Source organism: Hippoglossus stenolepis, chromosome 13 (assembly GCF_022539355.2).
Source record: "Hippoglossus stenolepis isolate QCI-W04-F060 chromosome 13, HSTE1.2, whole genome shotgun sequence".
Lineage (NCBI taxonomy): Eukaryota > Metazoa > Chordata > Actinopteri > Pleuronectiformes > Pleuronectidae > Hippoglossus > Hippoglossus stenolepis.
In genome coordinates, this window is record NC_061495.1 from 10,714,740 (window position 1) to 10,739,450 (window position 24,711).

General features: G+C 42.9%; 1 protein-coding gene across 1 annotated transcript; it reads right to left on the bottom strand.

Moving 5' to 3' along the window:
* Window positions 1–760: 760 nt before the first annotated feature.
* On the bottom strand, window positions 761–22,807 carry LOC118119602 (neuroligin-4, X-linked). The gene is made up of 9 exons (XM_047342485.1): window positions 22,263–22,807; window positions 19,986–20,919; window positions 18,832–18,984; window positions 15,089–15,274; window positions 14,128–14,578; window positions 12,884–13,097; window positions 12,240–12,364; window positions 5,520–6,129; window positions 761–3,915 (listed from the first exon to the last, which is right to left on the bottom strand). Exons 2-9 carry the CDS (start codon window positions 20,458–20,460, stop codon window positions 3,508–3,510), a joined length of 2,622 nt encoding a protein of 873 aa, XP_047198441.1. The 5' UTR covers window positions 20,461–20,919; window positions 22,263–22,807; the 3' UTR covers window positions 761–3,507.
* Window positions 22,808–24,711: the final 1,904 nt, after the last annotated feature.

Here is a 24,711-nt window from a genome sequence, read left to right on the forward strand (position 1 = left end):
CTGGTCTGGAAGTCTGCCATGGATTCGGTTCTTTCACATCTCACAGGGTCTCCTTCGCCAGCTGGCAGGGGCTGCTGGTCCATGGTGATTTACAGTAATGTCTCCCTATTTTGCTGCAGCTGTGACTTCAGTAATTGTCCAACATATGCAGTATAGCGAAAAAGCTAAAAGATAATCCATACGAAATTCTTTTTACATGGGTTTCATGAAAACCTAGTGGATTAGTTAGAACTTTTCTTGGTTTATTTGCCTTCTTGGATTAGAATCGAAAGGATTCAGTGTCTTATTTAAGGCTACAGACATCAGCCACTTTTTTTTAGCTTCACAAAAACTGGGTGCATTGACCTCCTCAACTCGTGTTCCATCCGACAAATAGTCCAGGACAACCTGCTGTAAAGTCACAAACTTTCCTATCACATGGACCAACCTGTACAGGAACTCTGAACTGAGCTCTAGCGGTGTTGTATTGGTTGGTATAGGTACATTTTGTTATCCTTGAACTGACTTAACCAAGTTGTTTCCACTTGTCTGCTAGCTATAGCTTCATATTTAAACGTGACAGTGGTAAAAGCTCATCTATATCTCTGCAAGAAAGCAGATATGTGTATTTCCAGCATGTCAAACTATTCCTTCAAGTTTCAATGTAAATTCTACCGCTGCTGTAAATTACAGTGATTTTTCATAAAAGTACCTCATAATTCAAAAAAGTCAAAAACCACAAGAATTCAGACTAATTATCAGAATTAAGACATAACAGACATTTAAAATGCTCATAAATTGTAAAATACTGATATTTTTATTTTTCAAAAATGCAGCAGAAATGTTTTATGCTTGACACAATCCAGCCATCCGCTGAGTCAATAAACCCATATGAAAAAAAAAATATTAAAACAATCAAACATCCATTAAATGTTACTTTTATATTATTTTTCTAAAACTTCTTTGCTTGCCATCCACAAAATGTTCAGCTTTCAATTTTCGCGTATTTTGTTGACAGTAAACTAAAAATCTTTCATGTGGAAGTTACTTAGGATGAGAGGAGGTTAAATAGGCCTCACTGTGACAAAGCTGCATGTGGTCGCACAGGTGAGGCTGGGAGAGGGGGAAGGACGGGTTTGGATGGGAGAAAGGAAAGTTTAGGGCAAGGAAAGGAAGAAGAAAAAGAGAATAATACAGGAAAGTTATAATATGAGTGTTAGGGCCTTACTGGTTAGGATGACATTGGGAGTTTGGGTTGGGTTGGTTGATACAAGATTCTTTTAGCTTCCCAGCAGCAACCAGATAGACAGAGCTTGGCTATTTGTCATTTTTAGTGGCTGGTAAGATGGCACCATATCTCTCCGACTTATCAGCCGTTTGGAACTTATTTAATAACAGCTGTACTTGTCCTTATGTTCACACAGAGCAGTAACCACCGTAGCCCTCGAGCTATCATTCGACTTTAACATATTTCTGAAATAAATCATTTCAATAAGGTATTGGTTAGGGATTTTGGTTGAAAATTGAAAAGATTAATGCTCCATTTAAAAGATATTACGACTTAAAAAGCTGCATGTTTAGAGGCGTGTTTGCCTTCATTGTCAAATCTCTCACAATCTCAGACAGAGCGTCCCTCCTCAGCTCCACCCAGGCTCCACCTCAATCGTCAAATTTGGCTCCAGACAACTGACAACATGGGGGCAGGTCGTAAACTAAACCGTGTGAGTGACGGATCCACATTTATCATATAGACCATGGGAGCTGCTGAGGACATGACATTATAGATTACAAAACAACGTGGGCCAATTTCCTTCAGACGGCAGCTTTAGGAGGGACGAGGTTTCAGCCAGAACTAGGAGGTTCAAACAGGGGCTCGTTTAGAAATACCAGCAACTCTGGTAAAGCTGTTAAAGTCTGAAAAATGCAAGATAGCACTGGTGACTTTTTTGGGACACGCTGTGACTCGGGACCCCCTGAATCATCACCACCTGTCTGTCTACAGAAACATTAATTATATTTGGGTCGACAGGGTATTAAAGGTAAGGCCTTTAATTAAAAATCCAGGAACATTAGGAAGGAACAGGGAGGGTTTAGGTACAAAGGGTTAAAGGTCATGGTTTTTGGCTGGTGCTCAATCATCAAACCAATATTGCATTATCTACACAGTACAAGCTTCTCGTCCGATGGTCAAACAAATAGACAGGATGGAGCGAAGAATGCCCTACACTTCAACTGCTAAACAAGTATCTAGATGCTAAGATAGTTAATAATTACTAAAATGACTGTGCATAGCAAATATAGCCTTTAAATAAAGGTACTGTGTACATACTACAATGGGTGAGATAGAAAGACAACCAGCCTTGCTTTAGGACATCTATACAATAATATAGTAATATCTGAAATGAAAGCAATAATGTGGTTAAATAAGTCATGTTTTTAATGCAAGAGCAGGTAAATGCTATAAATCATAATAGATCATCTGTATCTTTCCGTTCTATTTACAAGAGTTGAACACTTAGCTGGTTAGAGTGATTCTTCAGTAAGTCTGGCGACGCTTCAGAGGCCCTTTGTTCTTCTGAAGCTAATTTTCCTTGGTACACGTTTTAATTTTCTGTGTTTTCCAGATCACTCCATCTCACTTCGTCTCCCTCGCTCTCACAGCTGGTAAATCCCTCTCAGTTAAATCTTAATCTCTTTCCCACAAACTGCCTAACTTTTCCTTCAAATAATGTTCTTCTTTTTGTCTTTAACCCCCTTCTTCCTCTCTGTCTGTTTTTACATCCATCTCTCGCTGACACTTTTTTTCTATTTTTTCTCCTCAACTTAGTTTGATCCTTGGCAAATAGCGCCCTTTGATCGTTTCTTGAAAAAAAAAAAAATGCTACATTCACATTTCACAGGTTGTTCAAGTTGGCTTCAGCAGTCTGTGTGTGGTATCCCTAACAGCTCAGGTCTGCATCTGCTCTGCTCAGTTGCCGGCTGCTGCTTCGCGGTGCAGCGTGAGTACAGTAGGGGATGTAAACCGATCAATTACTGACCCCTTTTTTTTTGCCACAGCGCTCCTCTTCCTCCTCAGCTGGAGAAAAAAAAGCAGAAGATTTAATATCCAAAGTGGGTTTTGAGACAGTTGATGGATGTCTTGGCTCGTCAAATTCCAGGTTATGAGCGAATGATGCATAGAACTGCATCTCCTGGGAGTCAGTCTGTCTTCAGTTCCACATGCAACACACAGCTGTCTGTCTCTTCATCCTGTTACTGAAAATGCCTTTCAGTCTCTCCATCTGTAACAATCCTGCAGGGTAATTAGTAGAGGTATTTAAGTCTTTTGTTTCACGTATGTTTGTGTGTGTGTGTGTGTGTGTGTGTGTGTGTGTGTGTGTGTGTGTGTGTGTGTGTGTGTGTGTGTGTGTGTGTAGTGTGTTTGTGTGTTTGTGTTTGTGTTTGTGTGTGTGTGCGTGTGTGTGTGTGTATATTTATATGTGTGTTTGTTGTAATGACGTCCCAGTGTGTGCAAGTATTTTGCTGCGGTTATACACGTGTAGTGGAGTGTGTGTGCGCGGAGATGTGTGTGTGTGGCAAGTGTGTATTGCTATACGGGCTGTGGTGTGTGTATCCCTGGTGAGGATGCCCCATTCTCATCCCCACCACTGATGCAGGCGTCATGGGGGTCATCGGCGTCGCCGGGGTAACAGGGTGTGACCCAGGGGTCACCGGCAGCGACCCTGGGGTCAGAGAGGTCATGAGGGGGACGTCATCAGGTGAACGGCGTAGGGTGAGTGTGTAATCAGGTGGGCAGGTGAGGCGCACGGTGTCCAGTGTGCTGTAGATGTCCTGGGTGTCCATGCCGTCCAGGGCATCCAGCGTGTCCAGAGTGTGATGGTGGTGAGTGTTGTTCCTCTCGTCTGCTGATGCTGCATCACACTCAAGCTGCTTCACCTACAAATAAGAATGATGCGGAGGTGTCGACATGTCAGTAAGGAAAACAGAATTTAATCAAATCTCAGCCTACAAGTATGGATTAATTTCGTTATCAATTAATGTTGCAGTTATTTTCGTGTTTCATTAATTAATGATGTGACGCTAACAATTTAGAAAATTTTGAGAAAAGTTTATAATCCCCATTGAAATTTCCTGAAGCTCAAGGTGAAGCTTTCAGATCTCCTGTGATGTTTTCTAACCACTGAGAAGCTCGAGCCTGAGAATATTCTTTTCATTTTAAAAGTCACTAAAAACAAATAGTAGTTGCCAATTCATTTTCTGCTGACTGAAGTCAAATGATCAGCCCATCATCTATTCAATTTACTTTGAGGGTCCAGTCCAGAGGCTGGAGCCAGTCACAGCTGACATTGGGCGAGTGTATTACAGGGCCAGCCTATAAAAATAAACACCTCTACAGACTATTTAGAAACTCTAATTAACCCATACAGAGAACATGCAAACTCCAACCCAGCCAAACCAGGATTCAAACCCACTACAACACCTCGCCTCAATTACCAATTCAATTTAATCCCATATTATTTTGGCTGGGTGATGTGGTTGAGATATATGTTTGCATATAAATACAAAATAATCAAATGATGTTCATTGCAATAAACATTTTTTTTTAAATTTCATTTTTTTTATAATCACAAAAAAGCAGTAAAAGTTGAGGTTGTTAAAGTCCCACATTTGTTCCAGCCTGAAACCAGTCAGAGCAACAAACCAAAATTTAAAATTTAATTTAGAATTCAATTCAAATCTCATCTGATATTTTTCATCATTGTCTGAACCGATGCCGAGTGAGTCTGACTGATCCTTTGCAGGGCTAGTGTGTTTTTTTTATTAGTCAGACTCATCTATAACAGATAAATAACCCAAATGTCCGTAGTGATAAAACACCACATGAGTACAAATTACTTTAACTGTTTACAAACTAAAACACAAAAATATTTTTTTTAAATACAAAATAAGCTGCAATGCTGAGCTATATCAGCTGAGCTGTACCTCATTAACAGTTATCTGAGATTCTAAAGCAACTAACAGCTCAAAAGGGGCCAGGTAGTGACTGGATGAACTGGGAAAATAAAAATCAGGTAACTGGACAGAGCTCACAAATGCATCACAACACACTCACAGATACACACACACATTCTCACACTGAGAGTGTCTGCTGATCGCAGGCTGTGTTTCACAGCAGTGCTCCACTGGCAGCTCCACCGCCAGCTGCTCCACTTGCAAGAGAGGATTTCATTCAGAGAGTCGCACACGACCTCATCTGGCTTAATGTTACTTAAACCTAAAATAACATGTGCAACTCTGAGCACTGAGCACAACTTAATTCAATGCAAGCTAAATAACGTATTCATTGTGTAGCTGTGAAACACACAGGCAATGCAAACAAATGGTAAATGGTCTGTGTTTATATAGCGATTTTCTAGTCTTGATGACCACTCAACCCGCTTTACACTACAGTCTATTGTCATATACATTCATACATTGCATATATGGGCAGCACGAAGGGAGACATATGCAATTAAAAATGCAATAACTCATCGACTCACCTGTAGTGACATCAGTCCTTCCCCCTGTAGGTGGGCGGCGACATCTGCAGGTGTGATATCTCGTCTCGGTTGAGGAAGTGGGCGGGGTCTACGATGCTCCAGACGTCTCTTGTCCTTCTTGTACAGCAGCGCCGCGAACGCAAGGATGTTGAGAAACAACAGGGAGGCTCCAACAGCGATGGTCACAGAGAGTTCAGTGGAGTAGTCCTCATTAGGGATGCGGACCCCGTTTTCTGCTCCGTCTTGGCCCAAAGCAGCCTCTGGAGGCTGCGGGGTACCTCCCTGCGAGCCTGGGTGACGTGTGCTGCTTGGAGGCCAACCTTTGGACAGCCGCTTGGTGTAAGAGTAAGGGGTGTCGTCCTGCGGAGAGGGACTATGCGTGAAGGAGGACACCGACTGGAGGAGCTCGTTGACATGATGCAAATGAGGCACCAGCTGGAGCCAGAAGGAGATTTTGGTGGCGCGGTAGTGGTCTCTGACCCGGGGCTTGAGGCCGATGTGGAGATACAGCTGCTCTTTTGGGGTGTACTTAGACCAGGCCACTTCCTCAAAGCGGTTCGGTTTCGTGTGGATAAACTTGGTGTCTTGAGGAACTGGCTGGTTTGGATCACTGTAAAAAAAGTGAAACACAATGACTTATTTATTCATATGTAAAGAGTAAGAGATTTGTTCATTGGGGGAGGAAGGTGACCCCCCCTCAACTCAACAAGTAAACAATACATGGAAAGATTTTCACTCAACTTGCTGGGATGACAACCTCTCAGTAGAAATATGCTTGTTGTGTGAACGTGCCTAGCAAAACCGGTATCTACTAAGTTTATGCTCTATCCTGCCTGCCTGCTGAAGATGGCAAAACTTTTAACGATGGCCACCGGCAAACCGACAAGGGTAGGACTTCTCCTGGTGCCGCTGATGGTCAATCTGACTGTGACAAAAGGTCAATGTGTTTGTATGGGAGAGAGGGAGAGAGAAAGGCAAAGACCGCTGTTTTTGGGTTCTTTTCGATCCCATTAGGATTCAACCTTTTTAAAAATTTACTTTGGATCTGTTTAATATGCAACATTAGCTAGAATGGCACTTAGCAGAGTGCCCAACAGTCCCCTTATGAAGCCATATTTAAATTAACTAGATCAACATTTTTATTAGGCTCTGCTCCAAATTGTACAAACTCATAAATATTGGTCCTCTAAATGTATTCCTCTTTTTTGTTCGGTTTATTAGCGGGTAGCAACCAACGTCAAGGTGTATAAATGCCATCTACTGTGTCTTCTTCTTCTTCTTCTTCTTCTTCTTCTTCTTCTTCTTCTTCTTCTTCTTCTTCAGTGGCCGTCCGGTTTATTGGCGGGTATGGAAGTAAATCAGTCTCACCAGATTTTGAAATTTTAAAGGGGACATAGGATGCAAATTCCACTTTGTTAGTGCTTCTACAGGTTAATGTGGGTATCTGGCATGTCTACCAACCCAAAAACTCTGGGGAAAAAACACTCACGCGTTTTGTTATAGTTCCTCTAAGTCAGAAACGTCATGCTTGAGCGACTCGATTGCGCTTCCTGGGTATTGTGTCGTAACAAGGAACTGGAAGTCTCCCTACATGGTCTTGGTCTCGTCCCGTGTGAACAGCCAGGCGGCTGCGCGCTTGAGAACGGCGCTGCGCTGCCTCGCAGCGGTCTTCCACACTGCCAGCTGTGTGGAAGACTTCCGCAGTGTTCAGCTCTACTGTATGCCGGGTTACAGTAGTTACGCCGGGGTACAGTAGTTACGCCGGGGTACACCAGACGCGGAAGCGCAGCTGCGAGGCAGCGCAGCGCCCCCCAGCGCGCAGCCGCCTGGCTGTTCACACGGGACGAGCATTTCTCCGCTGGTCAGCCCCATAGACTGTATATATAAGGTCAGCCCGCGATTCTGCTTTCTCCGCTTGTTGTTGTACCCGTTGAATGTCGGGGTTCGGGGTAAATGATGGTCTTCATAGCCCCCCTCTCTCTTTCTCTCTCTGTCTGTCTGCTTGTGTGCTTGTAGTGGATGGGCAGAGGGGGACATTTAATTATGTGATTGGGAAAATTAAAACTCCAGGACAACAAGGGAATACAAAGTATGGGATGCATATTTGATAATTTATATCATATAAAATATGTAATTTATATCGTTTAAAATCATGGGGGGAGAGGGGGAGGGGGGAGCTGGCTCATTAGCATTTAAAGGAACAGGCACTCAAAACAGGTCACTCTGTGGAGGGCTGTTTTATACAGGGTAAAAAGGGTGCTGTTTTATATGATCCTTGTGGTATTTTGACCAAAGTATGTTACAGACATTTCATTAAGACCCCAAGGAACCATATCAACTTGTGGTAAAATGGGCATGCTATGTCCCCTTTAAAGCCTTTTAAAGCACTGAATTTTTTTACGTTGAAATTATGGATTTGTATTTTTTGCCACTGAAATTCAGTATTCACATTTTAAAAAGTATAATATTCAACTGCTAAAATTCAGTTGCAAAAATTCAGTTGCAAAAATTCTGATTAAACATCCGGGATACCAGGAAAAGCGATCGATAGTCTCACATCGAACCAAACCTCTGACCAATCAGGTCATGTGTCAGTGGTCATGTGACGTCAGGTGATGCTTGCGACAACGGGAAGCGACATACTGTCAGCTACGCTACTAGACCGGCCATGGCATCAAACCAGCATGAGGTTTGGTTCGATGTTATCGATTGCTTTTCCTGGTATCCCGGATTGAATGGGTCCTTTCTTTAAAAAAAAAAAGTATGCCCCACCCCTCTGCTAAATTTGATTTGGTTGAGTAGTTTTTGCCTCATCCTGCTAAATAACTAACAACCAAGGAAAAGCAGACGAAAACATTCTCTCCTTGGTTGAGGTAGATATACACCTGCACATACAAATTCCTTCTCTCTCATGGGGGATGGGGGGTGGCTGAGAGGGGATGGCGGAATTGACAGGTTGTCAAGGGGGATGGATTTTTGGTCATTTTAGTTTAAAGACGATGGGATCCAAATCGCCTCCTGGCTGAAACCATTAACAAAACAATTCAGAAATAAAACAGAGAAAAGATTAGCTCAGCAACAGTGAGACGGCTCTGAGCATTTTGACTGTATGAAAGCAAAGTCATCATGGTGAAATAGCTGCTAATGACTACAGCCTCCCTCAACAGAGGCCTAAAATAAGTCAGAAAAATGAAATGCAGCAGAGAATACACCCACATGCTGTATCTACCGTGTGGATTCCACATATTCATTGAAAGCACAAATACCAGTATTTCACGATTTTCAGCTTTTCAAATGTCAGGGAGCTGCGGAGGACTTTTTCCTGTTGGCTTCCGTCCCCTGAAGAGGCTGAGTTTCTCTCTCGCTGGCCAGTTTCACCCAACCTGGCACACGTCTCTCTAATCAATATCCAAGTAACACAGACAAACCAGTGGCAAAAAAATACTTCTAATACGAAAAACAAGTTTTGTATTTCTGTGCACATAGCTCAAAGGTGGTCTGGTTCTAGATCATTGATTTTAGTCCATATGCCTCACATTTCACTTAATGCACAGTTCAAACTCCTGCTGTTTGTATAGTGTTTGGATATTTTCCCCTCTAGCGAACATAAAAGTTTAAGTGTGTGTGTGTGTGTGTGTGTGTTTGCGTGTGTGTGTGGTACAGTGAACATATCCTCAGAAATCCCCTCCCTGACACATCTAGTTGTCGATTTGCCGACTTATTCGTGTCAGCAGCTCAGATGCCATAAATGAAACAGCAGCACGTCTTCACAGACTTGCCAGTTACAGACAATGTGCTCACTTGTCAATCACCTTATGAGCGGGGCACAAAAAGGCAGCCAGCGTGAAGACCTACCCGCACACATCCGCTTGGATTTATACGCCCATGCTGGGGCTTAGAAAATATACATGAGGGAACATTGCATCCACGGCGCCCTTAGTCTTAGCCATAGTCTTTACTCAACAACACATGGATGGAATTTACCAAAATTCACGTGAGTATTACTTGGAGAGTATCTCCACATGATTGACATTGAGAAATGATCGGTCTTGGGTGGGGGTGTGGGGGATGACAACCTCTCAGTAGAAAAATGCTTGTTGCCTAAATGTGCACAGCAAGTTTATGCTAAATCCTGCCTTCCTGCTGAAGACAGTTAAATATTTATGGATGGCAACCGACCACCTGCAAACCGTCGCAGGTAGGATATGTCCCATTGCTGCTGATGCTCAGTCTGACTGTGACAGTGACAGATGGTCAGTGTGTTTATGTTGGAGAGAGAGGGAGGGAGAGGTAAACATCGCAGTCATATCCTCTTCGAGCCTGTTAAGTTAAAACTTTTTAAAATAGTCTGTAAATCCTATGATTTCGTTAGCATCATTAACTAGGAGAGCACACAGGAATCTTTGCATCCCTCCTCTGTGATTTTGCTTTGCAGCCTGCTGCAGTGGTAATCACAATAAAGGGCTATAAGCTGGAGGCTGCTAACTTGAACTACTTGCCTTAATGCACCCGCGTTAATGAAAGTCAAAATATGTGTGAGCACTGTCCTGATTCTGTACTGCATGTTGTGAGATAGCAAGGTTCTGCTGTGATTTAGATCAAGGTCTAGACTACAGATGCCTCGGTAAATCTAAAGATCTCTCGGTGGAGCGAGTCTCGATTGGATTAATTACTGGTAATTATTCACTTGGAGCACTGCAGAAAGAGGGTCCATCCTCAACAATTACTTTTAACTTGTGTATATCATGTCAGAGCGGAGAGATAAAAGGTGCTCTTATCAGTGCGGATTGTCAGGTTTTTAAAAGTTTTAATGTGGATTTCTCTCTTTAACAACTGCATTTCTTTTAGCCACTGGCAGATCATTTCACTTTCAATTTAATGAATTAGATATCAAGAATCAAGGGGAAAAAAAGCTCTGTCTTCGTTGCACCACTTTTTGCCCATAAACAAGTGAGTGAGGAAGACAAAGAGAGGATAAGAGAAGATTTATCAAACTGAGGCCAGCCTCTCGTTTTTCTTTAAGGACACTACCTTGGCTTTCCTCAAGGACTCTTTCAAGAGCGGCGATTCTTTAACTCTCTCAGCCAAGGTCCAAAGAAGAGAGGCCTCGTCAATATTTCCACATGACGGAGAACCCATGGGCTCCCTCTGCCAAAATTAGTCTGCAGTGCTGCTTTCATGATTGTATCTAAAGTCGCGCTGTCTTCTCGTCAGACACCTTTTGAAGGGGAAGACATTATAATAACACATCCTTCAGCTGTGAGCTTATTATTTTGCTGGAGAAGTTTTTATGGTCTTAAAATGTTGCTTATCGTGACAGAACAACTTGACAGAGATGCTGGATCTAATCTAGCCCTGCTGCACACATTTGCATTTTTTTCCCTAAATTATATTTAACTAATGCTAATTAGCCGCATACAAACATAATTTGCAGGACATAATTTTGCTTAATGCTACAGTAATCAAACCCTGTTATCTTCTCCCTTCTACTCTGCATCTTTGATTGTCGGCTCTCTGTGTTTAAACCCTGTCAGATAACTACACTATACACATGTTTACAATCTACTGGTACAGCAAATTAAACATAAGGAAAAGTTGAAGCAAAGTGGAGAGGCGTTGTGCTGTTTTTCTTGATGACACCATGGAGAATCTTGGCTGTCTCATTTCTAGCTTGGAGGAGATTTGTTCCTGTAAAATCAGGAGTGAGCTGTTTGCTTACAGCAACACCACTTCGTGTTGCCAAAACCTTGTCTCCTCACAGAGTAAAAGAGAAAGGCATGAAAAAGGACAGATTTATCATCGACAGCGATGCTTTTTCTTTTTTTTTTTGCATATTTTAATGTGATTAAATTTCCTGACTCTCATTCACAATTATGAGACATTGTCTATATGAGAGTGGCGATTATCTATCCATCCATCCATCCATTCATGAATTATCTATACCGCGAGAGTCACAGAGGGGTGGAGCCAATCCCAGCTGACATTGGATAAGAGGCGGGGTACAAGTCACCAGGATTTTCTTTTTTCCTTGGTAAACAGTGCGAGATAGGGCGTTTTTCAACATTTCAAAGTTCACCAAGGGAATGTTTCATGGTTCTTTATCTAAAAAAGTCAGGCATATTAAGGGAACTGATATCTAAGAGCGTGTGTAATTTGGTGCAGCTTAATTTGAAATGAAGGGGACTTACTGTTGGACCTGGGCGGACGTCTCGACTCCGCTCTACTGAGTGTCATTCTAATTTATTGATTAGTTTGTCTGTTTGTTTATCAGCAGGATTACGCAAAAACTACAGAACGTACTTTCCACGAAACTTAATGAAAGAATGGGACATGGGCCAAGAAAGAGGCAATTCAATTTTGCATTAGATCCACACAAAGGATCGGGTCAGGGAACTTTTTTTTATTAGCACTTTCTATAACAGTGCAAGATTTCAAAAATTTCCAACAATGTCCCTGGAAATAATTCATGACTGTTGATGAAAAACTATCAGACATATTCAAGGAGACTTATATTTATGAGTGTGTGAAATTTGGTGCCAATCCAAATAAAAATCTGGATCTAACAGATTTATATGTGGTTTTATAGGGGCCTGTTGGCGGAGGTGTCCCCTCTACTGAGTACCATTCTAGCTTTGTGTCGTTTTCTGGATTTTGCTGTAATTTCTATCGCCGGGCAAAAGATAATCAATATTCCACAGTAGTAAACATTTTATAGCTCACCCAGTCTTGGCAAAGTTGGTCCAGTAAGTCATGACCACCGCGCTCAGCATCACGTCGTTCTTGGAGAAGTTACAGTTGAACAGATCAGTGGGTCCCACCATGGGCACGCCGAACACATAGGGCACCTACACACATGCACACACACATACATGTTAGAATAGCTTTCTGTCGGAATCACGTTTCATTCATTCTCTTGACAGCAACTGAATCATGTCGAACATCTAGCCCCAGTGAAGACAGACACAACTTGGAAATAAACAGTTCACAGCTTAATAGATACAAAAGAGAATATTACCATAATAACATCTTATTCATCTGAGCAGTAAATACACAAGTAAATAAGACGGCTTCCAAATCAGACCGGCAGCAAAGTATATTTCAGATATTTCATGCTGTAGTGAGTTGTGTGATTCGACTTATTAATCACTTTGAACAGATCAATATGGCGAAACACTTCAAGGGTATCCAAACCAAGAGCTTCCTATTCATTGTATAAATAATTCAAAAGTCTTTGAGACATTAGTCACTATCATTTGCATCTTGATTCAATTTAGACTCGTAACCACCCGGTGACTGTGTGGAGTTTGACAACTTCACTCCTTACTACTTGTTTTACTTCAACTACAGCAATGTGACATCCTTACCTCGTCACCGTGGGCGGAGTCAGCCCAGGGTGGAGTGGCGTCACTCTGGCAGTGGTGGTAGAAGGAGTAGAAATAGGTGGGAGAGCCATACTGAGCGTGAAGGTCAGCTGTGGCGATCGCTGGCGCCACCCATTGGTGGTCTGTAAAGAGCGCCACCAGAGTCTTCCGTCTGGTCTCTGCGTTGTCGCGGTCTGCCCAGTCCGTGTACATGAACCTTCAATGAATACATTTAAAATCAGACAATAAGCTAATTGGTCACCCGAATAATTAAGGTCAAGTACGTCTTTCTATTAATCAATATTTCAAAAAAACTATTGTTGCTCTTACAGTATGTAAAATACAAATTGCAGGATCGATGCCACTCTGTCTGAACCATAGGTATAAAGCCGCAGTGAGGGGACAGGTAGCCTGGTTCAAAATATCTGCCTACCAGCTCCTCTAAGGACACTTTCACACCTACCTTGTCTGGTCCAGACCTTCTGACTTTTCAGTTTAGTGTGAACCAAAATAACAGGTGTGAAAAGCGTTTCGGATCAACGGAACAAAAGTTTGTCCAACCAAAAGAGGCGGTCTCGCTCCAGATCAAACAAACCATGGTTCAGTTCCTTGCCGATGTAAAATCTTCCTTTTTTAGTTCAGACTTTCAGACCAATTGCAGGAAGTTGAGATAGCTTTAAACAATAGAAGAAGAAAAAGAGGTGGAAGCAGCTCACAGGATTGCTTGCAGTCTTTTTCCTTTTACCATGCACTTTATTCAAAAAAGTTAGTGAACACAAAAGGCGAACACGGCGATAACAGACACACGCCTGTCTACCAACCCATCGCAGCCCATTTAGGTGATGACAACAAGACGTACTTATGTCATACAAAGGTCTTCAGTGCGCTCCTTAAAAAAAAATGTGAAAATGTCCTAAAACGAAATCTACAACCAACAAGCTGGAATTTCTTTTTTAAGTAACCATTTCCCAGTTCTCCGCCAGATGCATGGATTCCAGGAAAACATAGTGACCAGGCAAGAAAGAGTCACTAGTAATTTTAACATACTTTTTTTATAGATTAAATAAACCAGACATAATGTGTTAATTACTGAGCCCTAGGTGCTGCTAGGTGGATTTTTAACTTTAGGATGCACCCTATTTAATGCTGTTCCACTCTTTACACTACGCTAATCATCTCCTGACAGGGGCTTAATATTAAAGGTTCAGTCATAAGAGTGGTATATATTCAGACATGCACTCACTCACCTTATGCTCTCTCTCAGTGTGTCTCGGCCTTCTGGGTATCCATATAAACTATCCACAAAGTCTGATACAGCGAAGTCAAAGTCCTCAGCCGTGACGCCGTCCTCTGAGTCCACGATGCCCTCCACGAACTTCACGCCCTCGCCCTGATTAACCCCCAACATCACGTCGTAGTTAAGAAATTCTCCCTGCTCCATCAGAATCTGGGGGTCATCCGGTATGACATCACCGTCAATCACGGGGGCAAAAGCTGTGTGATATTTGGCCGGCGTTATGCTCTGCTCCACCAGTTCCCGGTAGCTCCGGCCCTGAAGGCAGGCGACCAGTTGGGTGCTGTCGTCGATGCCGCAGCCCACTCGCTCGCCAAGCTGCCGGGCGTACTTGCTTGGCTGGTAGTTGACAGCCCAACTGGCTAGAGCGCTGCCGCTCTGGATGATGGCTCTATGGAACAGGTCTAAGATAACACATGGGCACACAAACATGAATAAAAGCACAGAGGCACACACATCTATACATTTATGGAGGCGTATGCATGAGCGCACAACGCATATTTGCACACTTGAAGGGGTTACACACTACATTTCTAAACAGATGCAGGACAAACAATCACATAACAAGAACATTGAATGGACATGCATTATTCAGGAGAACGACAGGTCATGGTTAGAGCAGCAGGTTCAAGTAGGTGAGGGTTAAAAGATTAAAATAATACAGCTCTGAGCTATGTGAGTCATTGGAAAGCTCTACTGTATAATTCAGAGGATTCAAAGGCTTATTCAGGAATTTATACCAGTAAATGATGTATTGGTCCACTGGACACCTTGACAAGTTTCCTAACCCAAAATGTCAACGCTTTCACAGCACCAACGATCACAGGGCCCTGCCTGTCCATTTGCCTAAACTCTTCCACATCTGTGCCACATGCAGTCAGAGGAAGGTGAGCAGCGGTTCTGTCTCCCCTTACCTTCAGAGTAATGAGACAAGGTGAGGAGGCTGACACAGGAGGCTCCGGCCCCGGATCCGAACACAGTCACCCTGCCCGGGTCTCCTCCGAAGGCTGCGATGTTCTCCTTCACCCAGCGCAGAGCCTGGATCTGATCCAACAGGCCGTAGTTCCCTTTGGCTGCCTGGTCACCGGTACTGAGAAACCCTACAGGCAGAAAGAAAGAGGGATGGTAGAACATATACCACCTCATTTTGAACTTATACCACTTAATTCTTAACTAGACATTTGTTTGTTGTATTGTTTTATTTTGTGTTTTTACTGATATTTGCTTTGAACAGGAAATTTGTTTTTCTTATTACTTTAATTATTCAATTTTCTCTTGCATCAACTTGTTTAAGTTTGTTATTGTGCTGCATTGACTTTCAGTTTCTGCACTTTGCAAACCTGTTTATTATAATAATAATAATAATAATAATAATACATTTTAAACTCTTTGTTAAATAGAGTTTAAAATGAGTCAACCTCAATTTTTTAAGGATTGAGTATCAACATCTTACATATTATGATATATTGATAGGTTGGACATGCTATCATGGCATCCCAACTGTTAAGATCAATTATGCACGAGTCTCGTTCATCATATATTTAAAGAGCAAATGAATAAAGAAATATGTACCTCCCCTACAGTCCCTTGGAACTTGAATCAAACCAACAGGGGACATACATATGCATGTAGAGCAATATCAGCTTACACACAGAGACCCAACATACACAAATACGCGGTTGCAAAGGCAGCCATCCCTTATTCCCTTTACTGCTGACTTTATTAAGTAAACACAAAGGATCCTAATGGCTCACTCCACTGCAGTATATCTCATTACTGCAGAAAACTTGTTTCTTTGAACCTCAAGCTGGCCCTAAACACACAAGAGTATAATGAGCAAGAAAAGCAGCCCTGTTAAAATAATACATTTCATCACTTATGTGCATTTTGTCAGAAATCCCTGTCATGCAAAAAGAACATTATATGGATATTATGTTAATTGGATTGTAATAACAGTTTCAGCACGCCTTCAAATATACTGCGAGATGTGTGCCTGCATACTGTAGTGAGATTTGGGTCAGTCGTTCTTTACATTTCTGCAGGAACATGCTCCAATTCCAGCTGATAACAAAGAGATTAGCAAAAAATAAGAGTGTGCATGATTATACAATGTGTTGCATGTATGGGCTCACCTCATTCACGCTTATGATGACAAGGGAGGAGAGGAAGACAGCGATTTGTAAGGATGGATGGTGGATCATGGTGATGATGATGATGAAGATCATATTGAAGATGGAGTAAAAACAGAGGATGGAGATGGAGACAAAATGAAGCATGTAGGATTTGTTCAGTTCACTGTGGTGATTACTTTTTTTTATCCCAAGGTCAAAACTAGACAGAATTTAGTTTCACCCTCAAAGCAGTTGCAGATTTATGCCATCTTTTAAAATCAATATCTAATGAAAGCATTGAAAGCCTCTACAAAATGAAAAAGACAGCATGGATCTCTTAAACTGAAATCAATATTTTTTGTTTGTTGAATCTTTAAACCTTTTAACATGTTTTCAACTCCAGCTCCAGTTTGTTTTCAAACCAAATCTCTAAGGAGAAGCATAGGTGGCTCTTTTTCCTGAAAGAGAAATATGGCACATACTGTATTATCATGCTTTGCGTGTACACATGAACTATGAAATGTGCTAAAACTGCATAAAAAGATAGGGCGGGAAAATAGGAGCACTTAATTATTTAAGGAGGAAGAGCAGCCAAACGCCCTGAGAATTCTGCCTTTACTTTTGCATCTATTAAAATAAGTCAAATTATTCGGTACAAAAAACTGATTTAAAAGCCACAAAATAACACTGACCCACTACAACACCAATGCATATTATCGAGTAGAACAAATGATTATGGCATATGCATGATGTAATATTATTGAATAGTGGGCACAGTTACAGTGAGGACATGATTTAACCTAGCCAGTGGAATGATACTCATCTTATACCTCTGACTTACTGTAATCAATATAAAGGCTGTGACACTACTCAGTGCACATGCCCTCACTGTAGTACAATCACAGATGCCTTCATTAGCCCTCCTGTGCCCCCGCCCAGGCTCAGTTAAAAAAATTTATAATTTCTGCCAGAAAAAGCTTAAAATGCTCGTATTCTAAGATATTTTATTCATTTGGCCTGCGTGCTTCACATAGCTGTCTAAAATTAGAAAACCACAGGGAAACAGATTAGAGCTGAAGCTAGTAGTGGATATAAATGGCTTCAGGGGGTTTAGTCCCTCTAGGGACACCCATTTCAAACATATTTCCACTCAAACAAATAAAAAAATAGATAAATAAGGGCACTCTGGGTAAAAAAACAACTCTCTAATGATTTTTCCATTTTATAGCTCGTTGAAGGATTAAACAATCCAGATGGTGATACAAAAAAAAACAATATCTCATTTTATGTATAGAAAATGGTCATATCCCCAAAGAAATTAGTCAATAAGGAAAATAATACATATTCCATAATTAACTATAAAATTGGAGGTGAGGAACAATGGGGTGTAAAATTTTAAAAGAAATTGCTTTTCAAAAGTTCATATTGCATCAATGCTCTTTACTGATAAATGCATGTCATCCAAGAAAAATGAGACAGGGAAATAGCACAGAATTAAAACAAAAATGAATGTGGATTTAAATATTTTTCGTTTTGTGATTATGTGATTTAAACTGTTGCCTGTGAATGTGAATTGATGAATGTTCATCAATTGTGGAGGTTTTTTACCAGATGTGGTAATTGACCACTGTCTTTAGATTAAACGTACATATCCTCTAGGGCTGGACAATATGTCCTAAAATAATAAAAAGATGAAAATGTTCATATCACTCGATATAGTAAATTATTATGATAAATGTCACATTATTAAAGTTTACCTGAGTGAAGGTTGAGGTTTTAAACTCTTCTTTATGATCAGAATGATTAACACTTGATTAACAGCAAAACATTTTACACATCTGTGGTCGATCAGTATTGAGTTACCTCCTGACTCTGCTTACACAATGCATCAGCATTATATCAATATATATTGAACCATTTTATTGTTATTGATGAAAATTATATTACGATAATTGTTGCCATTGTTTTATTGCCCAGCCCTAATACCTTCAACCAATACCACTTCCTCTTGAATATTCAGTCCAATTTATCCATTCATTTGCATGTGAAATGCATGCAATGCATTCCTTCTAGCCCCTTTACCTCCCTTAAGAAAATGACTATACAGCAGGCATATGATATCACAGAGATGTTATCAGGTTACCCAGAGAACCTTGTCAGTAATTGCACTTCTGTTGCTCTTGCTCAAAGGAGGAGTTTGCTGCTGAAGCACCACTACAGCCGTTTAAACCCTGGATTGATAGATTGCTGCCTATAGTTTTCTGTGTGTGGAGCCATCCCCTGAAGTCCAACTGACACTACAAAGCCTGTGTTTATTACTATATTATTTGATTGTTCTGTGTCAATATCACAGCCACAATAAAAGTGATTTGAAATAAATGAGAAAGATGCATAAATTGTACAATACAGATGTGTTTTTTTTTTACCAGTGACAGATTTGAAGTATGGCCACATCCATATGAACTATATACACTCACAGCAACATAAAATTCGTATGAGCAGACTGTGCACACGATAAATGAGATAAGAAAGATATATAATTTTACCCAGTACTCCCAGGCGGTAGTTGAGTGTAATAACAATGACGTTGCCGTAGCTTGCCAGCACGCTGCCATCCATCATGTTACCAGTGCCCTCTGTGTACGAGCCACCGTGGACATAGACCATTACAGGACGCTGACCTCCCTCCTCGTGGATGTCTGGGAAAGAGAGAGAGAGAGAAGATGGAGGATGACTGACCACCTCCTTATCCCTCCATTGCACCTGCTGTTTGAATAAAAATAACATGTCGACTTCATGTATGTGGCCACATGTCCATTTATATGTATCTCGACCTTTCCTCCCATGATGTGGGCTTATACAAACAAAAGCAGAATTAATCACTGCCTCACTCGCTTCCACTGTGGGTTGGTGTGTTTACTAGTATGGCTGCACATGGCGAGGACTGGTTTTTAGACCGGAGTGGGGACAATTTGGGAAAGTGAGGACATTTTGGTTTGTCCTCACTGCCTGAAACACCTTCAATGCTAAGACGTCAGATTTAGTTATGACGGCTACAGTTAGGGTAAGGGGCTGGGGTATGTATCGTGGCAATGTGTGTCCTTACAAAGGGAGAACTACAAGCGTGTGTGGAGTCGCATGCATGTGTATGAACCAATATGTATGCATGAGTGAGTCTGTGTCCTTCCCACTTTGCTCCACAAGTAGAGGCGTTAACCCCTTGGCGACTGGCACAGGTGTCTGCATATTAAGTGATGGTTCAACCAGTGGTGGGAACACAGGGGGTGGAGGGGATAGGTTGAGTGGCGTGTCCCAGATTAAAAATAAAGAAAAAAACTCAATAACTTAAATTATTAACTTTATTTATTTATTTAAGAAGGCTAAGTCTGCGCCCTCAAAGGACACTTGCATATTTTATCCCTTTGTCACAGCCCAAACGCTGCTGACGTTCCTCTCTGGTTAGTGGCCAGTGTCACTTTGTATTGACTTGGGACTAAAATGAACCTAAATCTAAACATGTATGATTATATATCTACACCTGCCCCCAACAGAGAAAGCGTGTGGATGTGGGCCACTTCAGGCAATGATGCTGCACTTGGCCTGCATAAAATGGATCAGAGCCCAAAGTGGCCCACTTGTAACATGGCAAATGGGCCCAAATATCCCCCCAAAAATGGTAAACAAAAACACCTAAAGAGGCCCATGTGGTAAATATAGATATTGAGGTAGAGACAATCCTCGCTCTGGTGAGTGAGGTACGTTGCTGCTATATCCAGGTTAGCCGTGAGCCAGGACGGCATCATATCTCCCAGCATGCTCCTCTCATCCAGCGACTGCGGGCACACGGGAGCAAACTGTGTCACGTTTCGTATTCCAGGCCAGGGCAGCGGAGGCTCTGGTGGCTGGAATCGCCTGTCTCCCGTTGGAGGCCTTGCATATGGTACTCCCAGGTACTGGAGGACGGGCCCCAGGAGATCTGAGGGCAGCGGGGTCAGCATGCCACGGATGCGTCCCTGCGCCGTGGAGATGACGGGCACGGTTTGCTGCGCCGACACCGGGTCGAAAGAAAGGGAGAAGCCGAAGAAGAGGAGGAGGGATAGGAACCCAAATGGGGAGGATAAGGGTGGGAGAGACGATGAGGGAGGCGGAGTTCTCCTGGTCCTCGACGCAGACATGATGTTGTATTTAGGAGTAGCTGGGAGATGGAGGATGTTGAGAGGAGGACGGCGAGGGTAACTTTCAGATGTATCCAACACTCACACACAGCTGCTGCTCAGCTTGGCCCATAGCACGAACGACACACAGTCCAGGCTCTTGCAAGCAACCTTTCCCCCTTGTGTGTTTGTCTGTCGATGAATGTGTGTGTGTTTTTTGTGTGTGAGTCACTGATTCTGTGCCTTTGAGTGTGTGGTGACTCAGTCAGTGAGTCCCTTGAATACGTGTCTGTATGTGTGGAAGTGTTTAAGCGAGTGTGTATGTCCTGGACTGGCGATTCGAGCGTGTGCGTGTGTGTGTATGTGTGTGTGTGTGTGTGTGTGAGAGTGTGTGTGTGTCTCGTTATGTAAACAGTAGCATCACTGTTCCTCTGTCACTCTCTCCTTCCGGTCACCCCCATAACAAGTCCAAAGTGCCTCCTGGAAAAGAGGGGAAGAAGAGGCAGAGAGATGGAAAGAAAAGAGGCAGATTTAATTAGTCGTCATTGGAATAATCACAGTGTAAAATGAATACAAATGTCACACACACACACACACAAACACACACAGGAGGGATGCACATGACATCAGAGCGATAGGCTGTGCTACCTCGCTGCTGTTCACGTTAAAAATAGATATGAGAGCGATAGATAGGGCAAACGAGATGTTGTCCGCTCAGCTTAACTTGGTGTCGGACTGTCAGGGCTGCTGTGTCACACAGTAAAGGCGTATGTGTGTGTTTGTGTGTGTCCGTTTTGAACTGCAGACATATGTCACATCCTCACTACACACTGTTTCACAGATCACAGGACCCTGGTTGAGGTGGGGAGGGGGTTGCAGCGGGTGAGGTTGGAGAGTCACGTCTCATGCTTAATTAAACCCTGAATACACTGCGGGGCTCCTGACCTGCATGTAGCATAAGGTAGGACGCCTGTGACACACACACACACACACACACACACACACACACACACACACACACACACACACACACACACACACACACACACTTTGTTCTCTATCTCACTCCCACAGATGCATGCACACACACCTTCATTATGTCTCTTAATAATAGACACAGACACTGATTGTCTCTCTCTCTTTCTCTCTCTTTCTCTTCCAAAGATGCACACACACACTTTCTTGATCACACACACGCACAGCTGCTCCCCAGCCGACACTGCTATCTCTCTCTGAGGGCCTTAGGGCAGAATATTAACACATGGAGAGAGCAACATTAATTTCCCTGTAATGACACACACACACACACAGACACACACACACACACACACACACACACACACACACACACACACACACAGTTAGGACATTAGATTGTAAAGATGACCAGCACAGGCTACTCATTCCTCCTCCCCATGTTGGCTGTGGTATTGTATTGGTGCTGTCCAAGGTGCTAGTTAACATTCCAGTGGTGATCACACACACGCTGATGAATACTGCTCCATTTATCAAGGCAAACCCGCCTGCCACCCTCCTCCTTCTATGTTTTCCACACAGAAACAACAGAGCCGCATTCTTTCTTCTCAATCACCGAGCGAAAACAAACAGATAAGAGCAAGTAGGAGGGGAAAAAGAAAAAGAAAGAGAGAGAAAAAAAAAAACGCTTGGCTGTGAGGTAGATGGAGGAGATGGAGCTGACTACGGCAAAAAAAAAAAAAAACACACACACACACGGACACACACACACACAAATGCAAAAGCCCCAAACCTGCATCCCCGCTGCAGAATAAGAGTGTTAAACGATACAAATGTGTGTTGCTTACTGCACCCGGTGAGAAATCCCGCGCACCATGTTCCTCGTCCACCGCAATATTCGCCTCGTGTTTTCGCTGCTGCAGCTTATCCGACGTGCCCGGGATGGGATATGTGGGGGGGAGATACTCCTCTATCACCGCTGCTGCTGCTGCTGCTGCTGCTGCTGGTGGAGGTGGTGGCACGTCTCCTTGGTGGGAATAAAAAAAAGAAACAAGAAAAACACACACTCACAACCCTCAATCCTTCAGTCCGAGGAAGGTGGAAGAGGAGGAGGAGGAAGATAAAAAATATAAGAAAAAAAGAAATGACGTTTTGGATTGAAGTAGAAAATTGAAATGTTTCTTCAAGGAATCCAAGGCCCAGGACGTTCAAATGATCAATCTCCCTCTCTCCCTCTTTTCCTTTCTTTCTCCTCCCTCCCCCATCTCTCTCTCTCTCTCTCTCTCTCTCTCTCTCTCTCTCTCTCTCTCTCTCTCTCTCTCTTCCTGTGTCTCTCTCCCTCTCTCTCCCTCTCCCTATATGCGATTGGACAGTGTGGCAGGCAGAAGCCACTGATCCAATGATAGGCCCACGCACCTATAAGAGGCACAGACATGGAGAGAAGAAGAAGAGGAATGGGGGAAGAGGATGGAGGGGGGAGAGAGGGGGGGGGACTGACCTGTGCAGGGAAAACACAGAGAGAGAGAGAGAGACAACAGAGAGAGAGGGACTGACCTGTGCAGGGGAAACACTCACACAGAGACTATTACACATGCATTAACATGCACACATGGCTCCACACACAACTTGTAGAAGGTCCCATCACATATGCACATGCAGGCGTGAAGAGGACAATCAGTCTCGTTCACACAGACCTGTGGCAAACACACAAACACACCTGCACACTCTCTCTCTCTCTCTCTCTCTCTTTCTACCACACGGGCACACACAGGCACGCACAGCTTTTACAAATGGTGCTGGAGTACACAGTGACCTCTTCAGGACCAAAACAGGAGATTCTGTCCCCATTCTATTCAGCTCTGCCTGCAAGCAGCCTTCTCCCTGAGGCACTGTGTGTGTGTGTGTGCACGCATTTTTATCTTTGTGAGGACCAGTTGTGGCTACAGACCTTATGGAGTGGGGGGGGGGATATAGCCTAAGGTTTTAGGGTTCAGGTCAGAATCAAGCTCTGGTTAATGTGAGGTTGGGGTTGGGATTAAGCTGTGATGATTAAGGGTTAGGGTGAATTGCTGGAATTTGTTGTATTCATAGATGTCCCTGCAACGATAGAAATGCGTGTGTGTGTGTGTGTGTGTGTGTGTGTGTGTGTGTGTGTGTGTGTGTGTGTGTGTGTGTGTGTGTGTGTGTGTGTGACTATGGTAATGCAGTGGGTCTGCAGTCGCTACCAACTGTGTTTGGGAACACTCCTCACGTCAGCACAGCCTGCCGCAGCAGCATTCAGGACTTTCTATTCCTCCCCTCAACAATCCTCCATCCACCCATCCATCTCTTTGTCTGCCTGTCTGCCTCTCCGTCTGCCTGTGCACTTGTTTGCTTATTCCCCCGTGTTGCCCTCTAGTCCGTGTCTCCCGAGTCCTTCCACTCTTTTAAAAACGGGTTGTCTAAGTATATATTTTTTTTTAATAAGGCAAAAGAAAACAAGCACGCATTAGTCCATTTGTGAGGATGGGTTTTCGAGAGGTGATTTGGAACGATGATACTGACTTATAGTTTGCGCGTTTCCAAGCCTACAGGGCCCCTAACAGCCAAAGCCTTGTCACTCATTATTTTTAACCGAGACTGGCTCCAGCTCTGCGTGAGGATCTTTGGTCTTTGAGGTTTAGTCCAAACAATGCAAAGAATATCTTCGTAAAAGCCAAGGAAAAACTCAGAAACTGACAAGAAGTGTAAGTGTAAAAGGAAGCGACAGCAATTTTCACTATCTCGAGACAAATCACGACGTCTCAGCTGAGAAAGATAAATAAGTTGCAACAGGATTTGAGACAAACCGCTCAGGAGGCACGTTTGATTCTGTGTCGTAAATTATCCCGGAAATATCACACAACTGAATCAAACCCGATGATTTTGGAGAGTTGTTCAGGGGTCAGGCTTGGATGAGACATGATTCACAGAGTCTATTATCTGGATGCAGGATGAAAACAAACCTTAGAGTCTGATTTGAAATTGGACTCAGTGGCAATGACAACGTGCGAGCGACAAAAGCATCACTTCAGTCTTGTCAGAGCACGGACAGTGTATTTCCTGTTGCAGTGTTTGCTCATGTGAGCAGCCGACAGGATGTGAACCTGGACCCAAAGCTGTTTACTCGCAAGCTGTCAGTTTTGAACAGAGATTACATCTGGATCTGTTAGGACGGAAAGCCCTTGTGCTTGGACGTTGGGACTTTAGGGGACATAGTGTCCACTGTGTTTGTCATCACTCTTTTCACTGTCGTTTTCTTCCCAGCACACACAAACA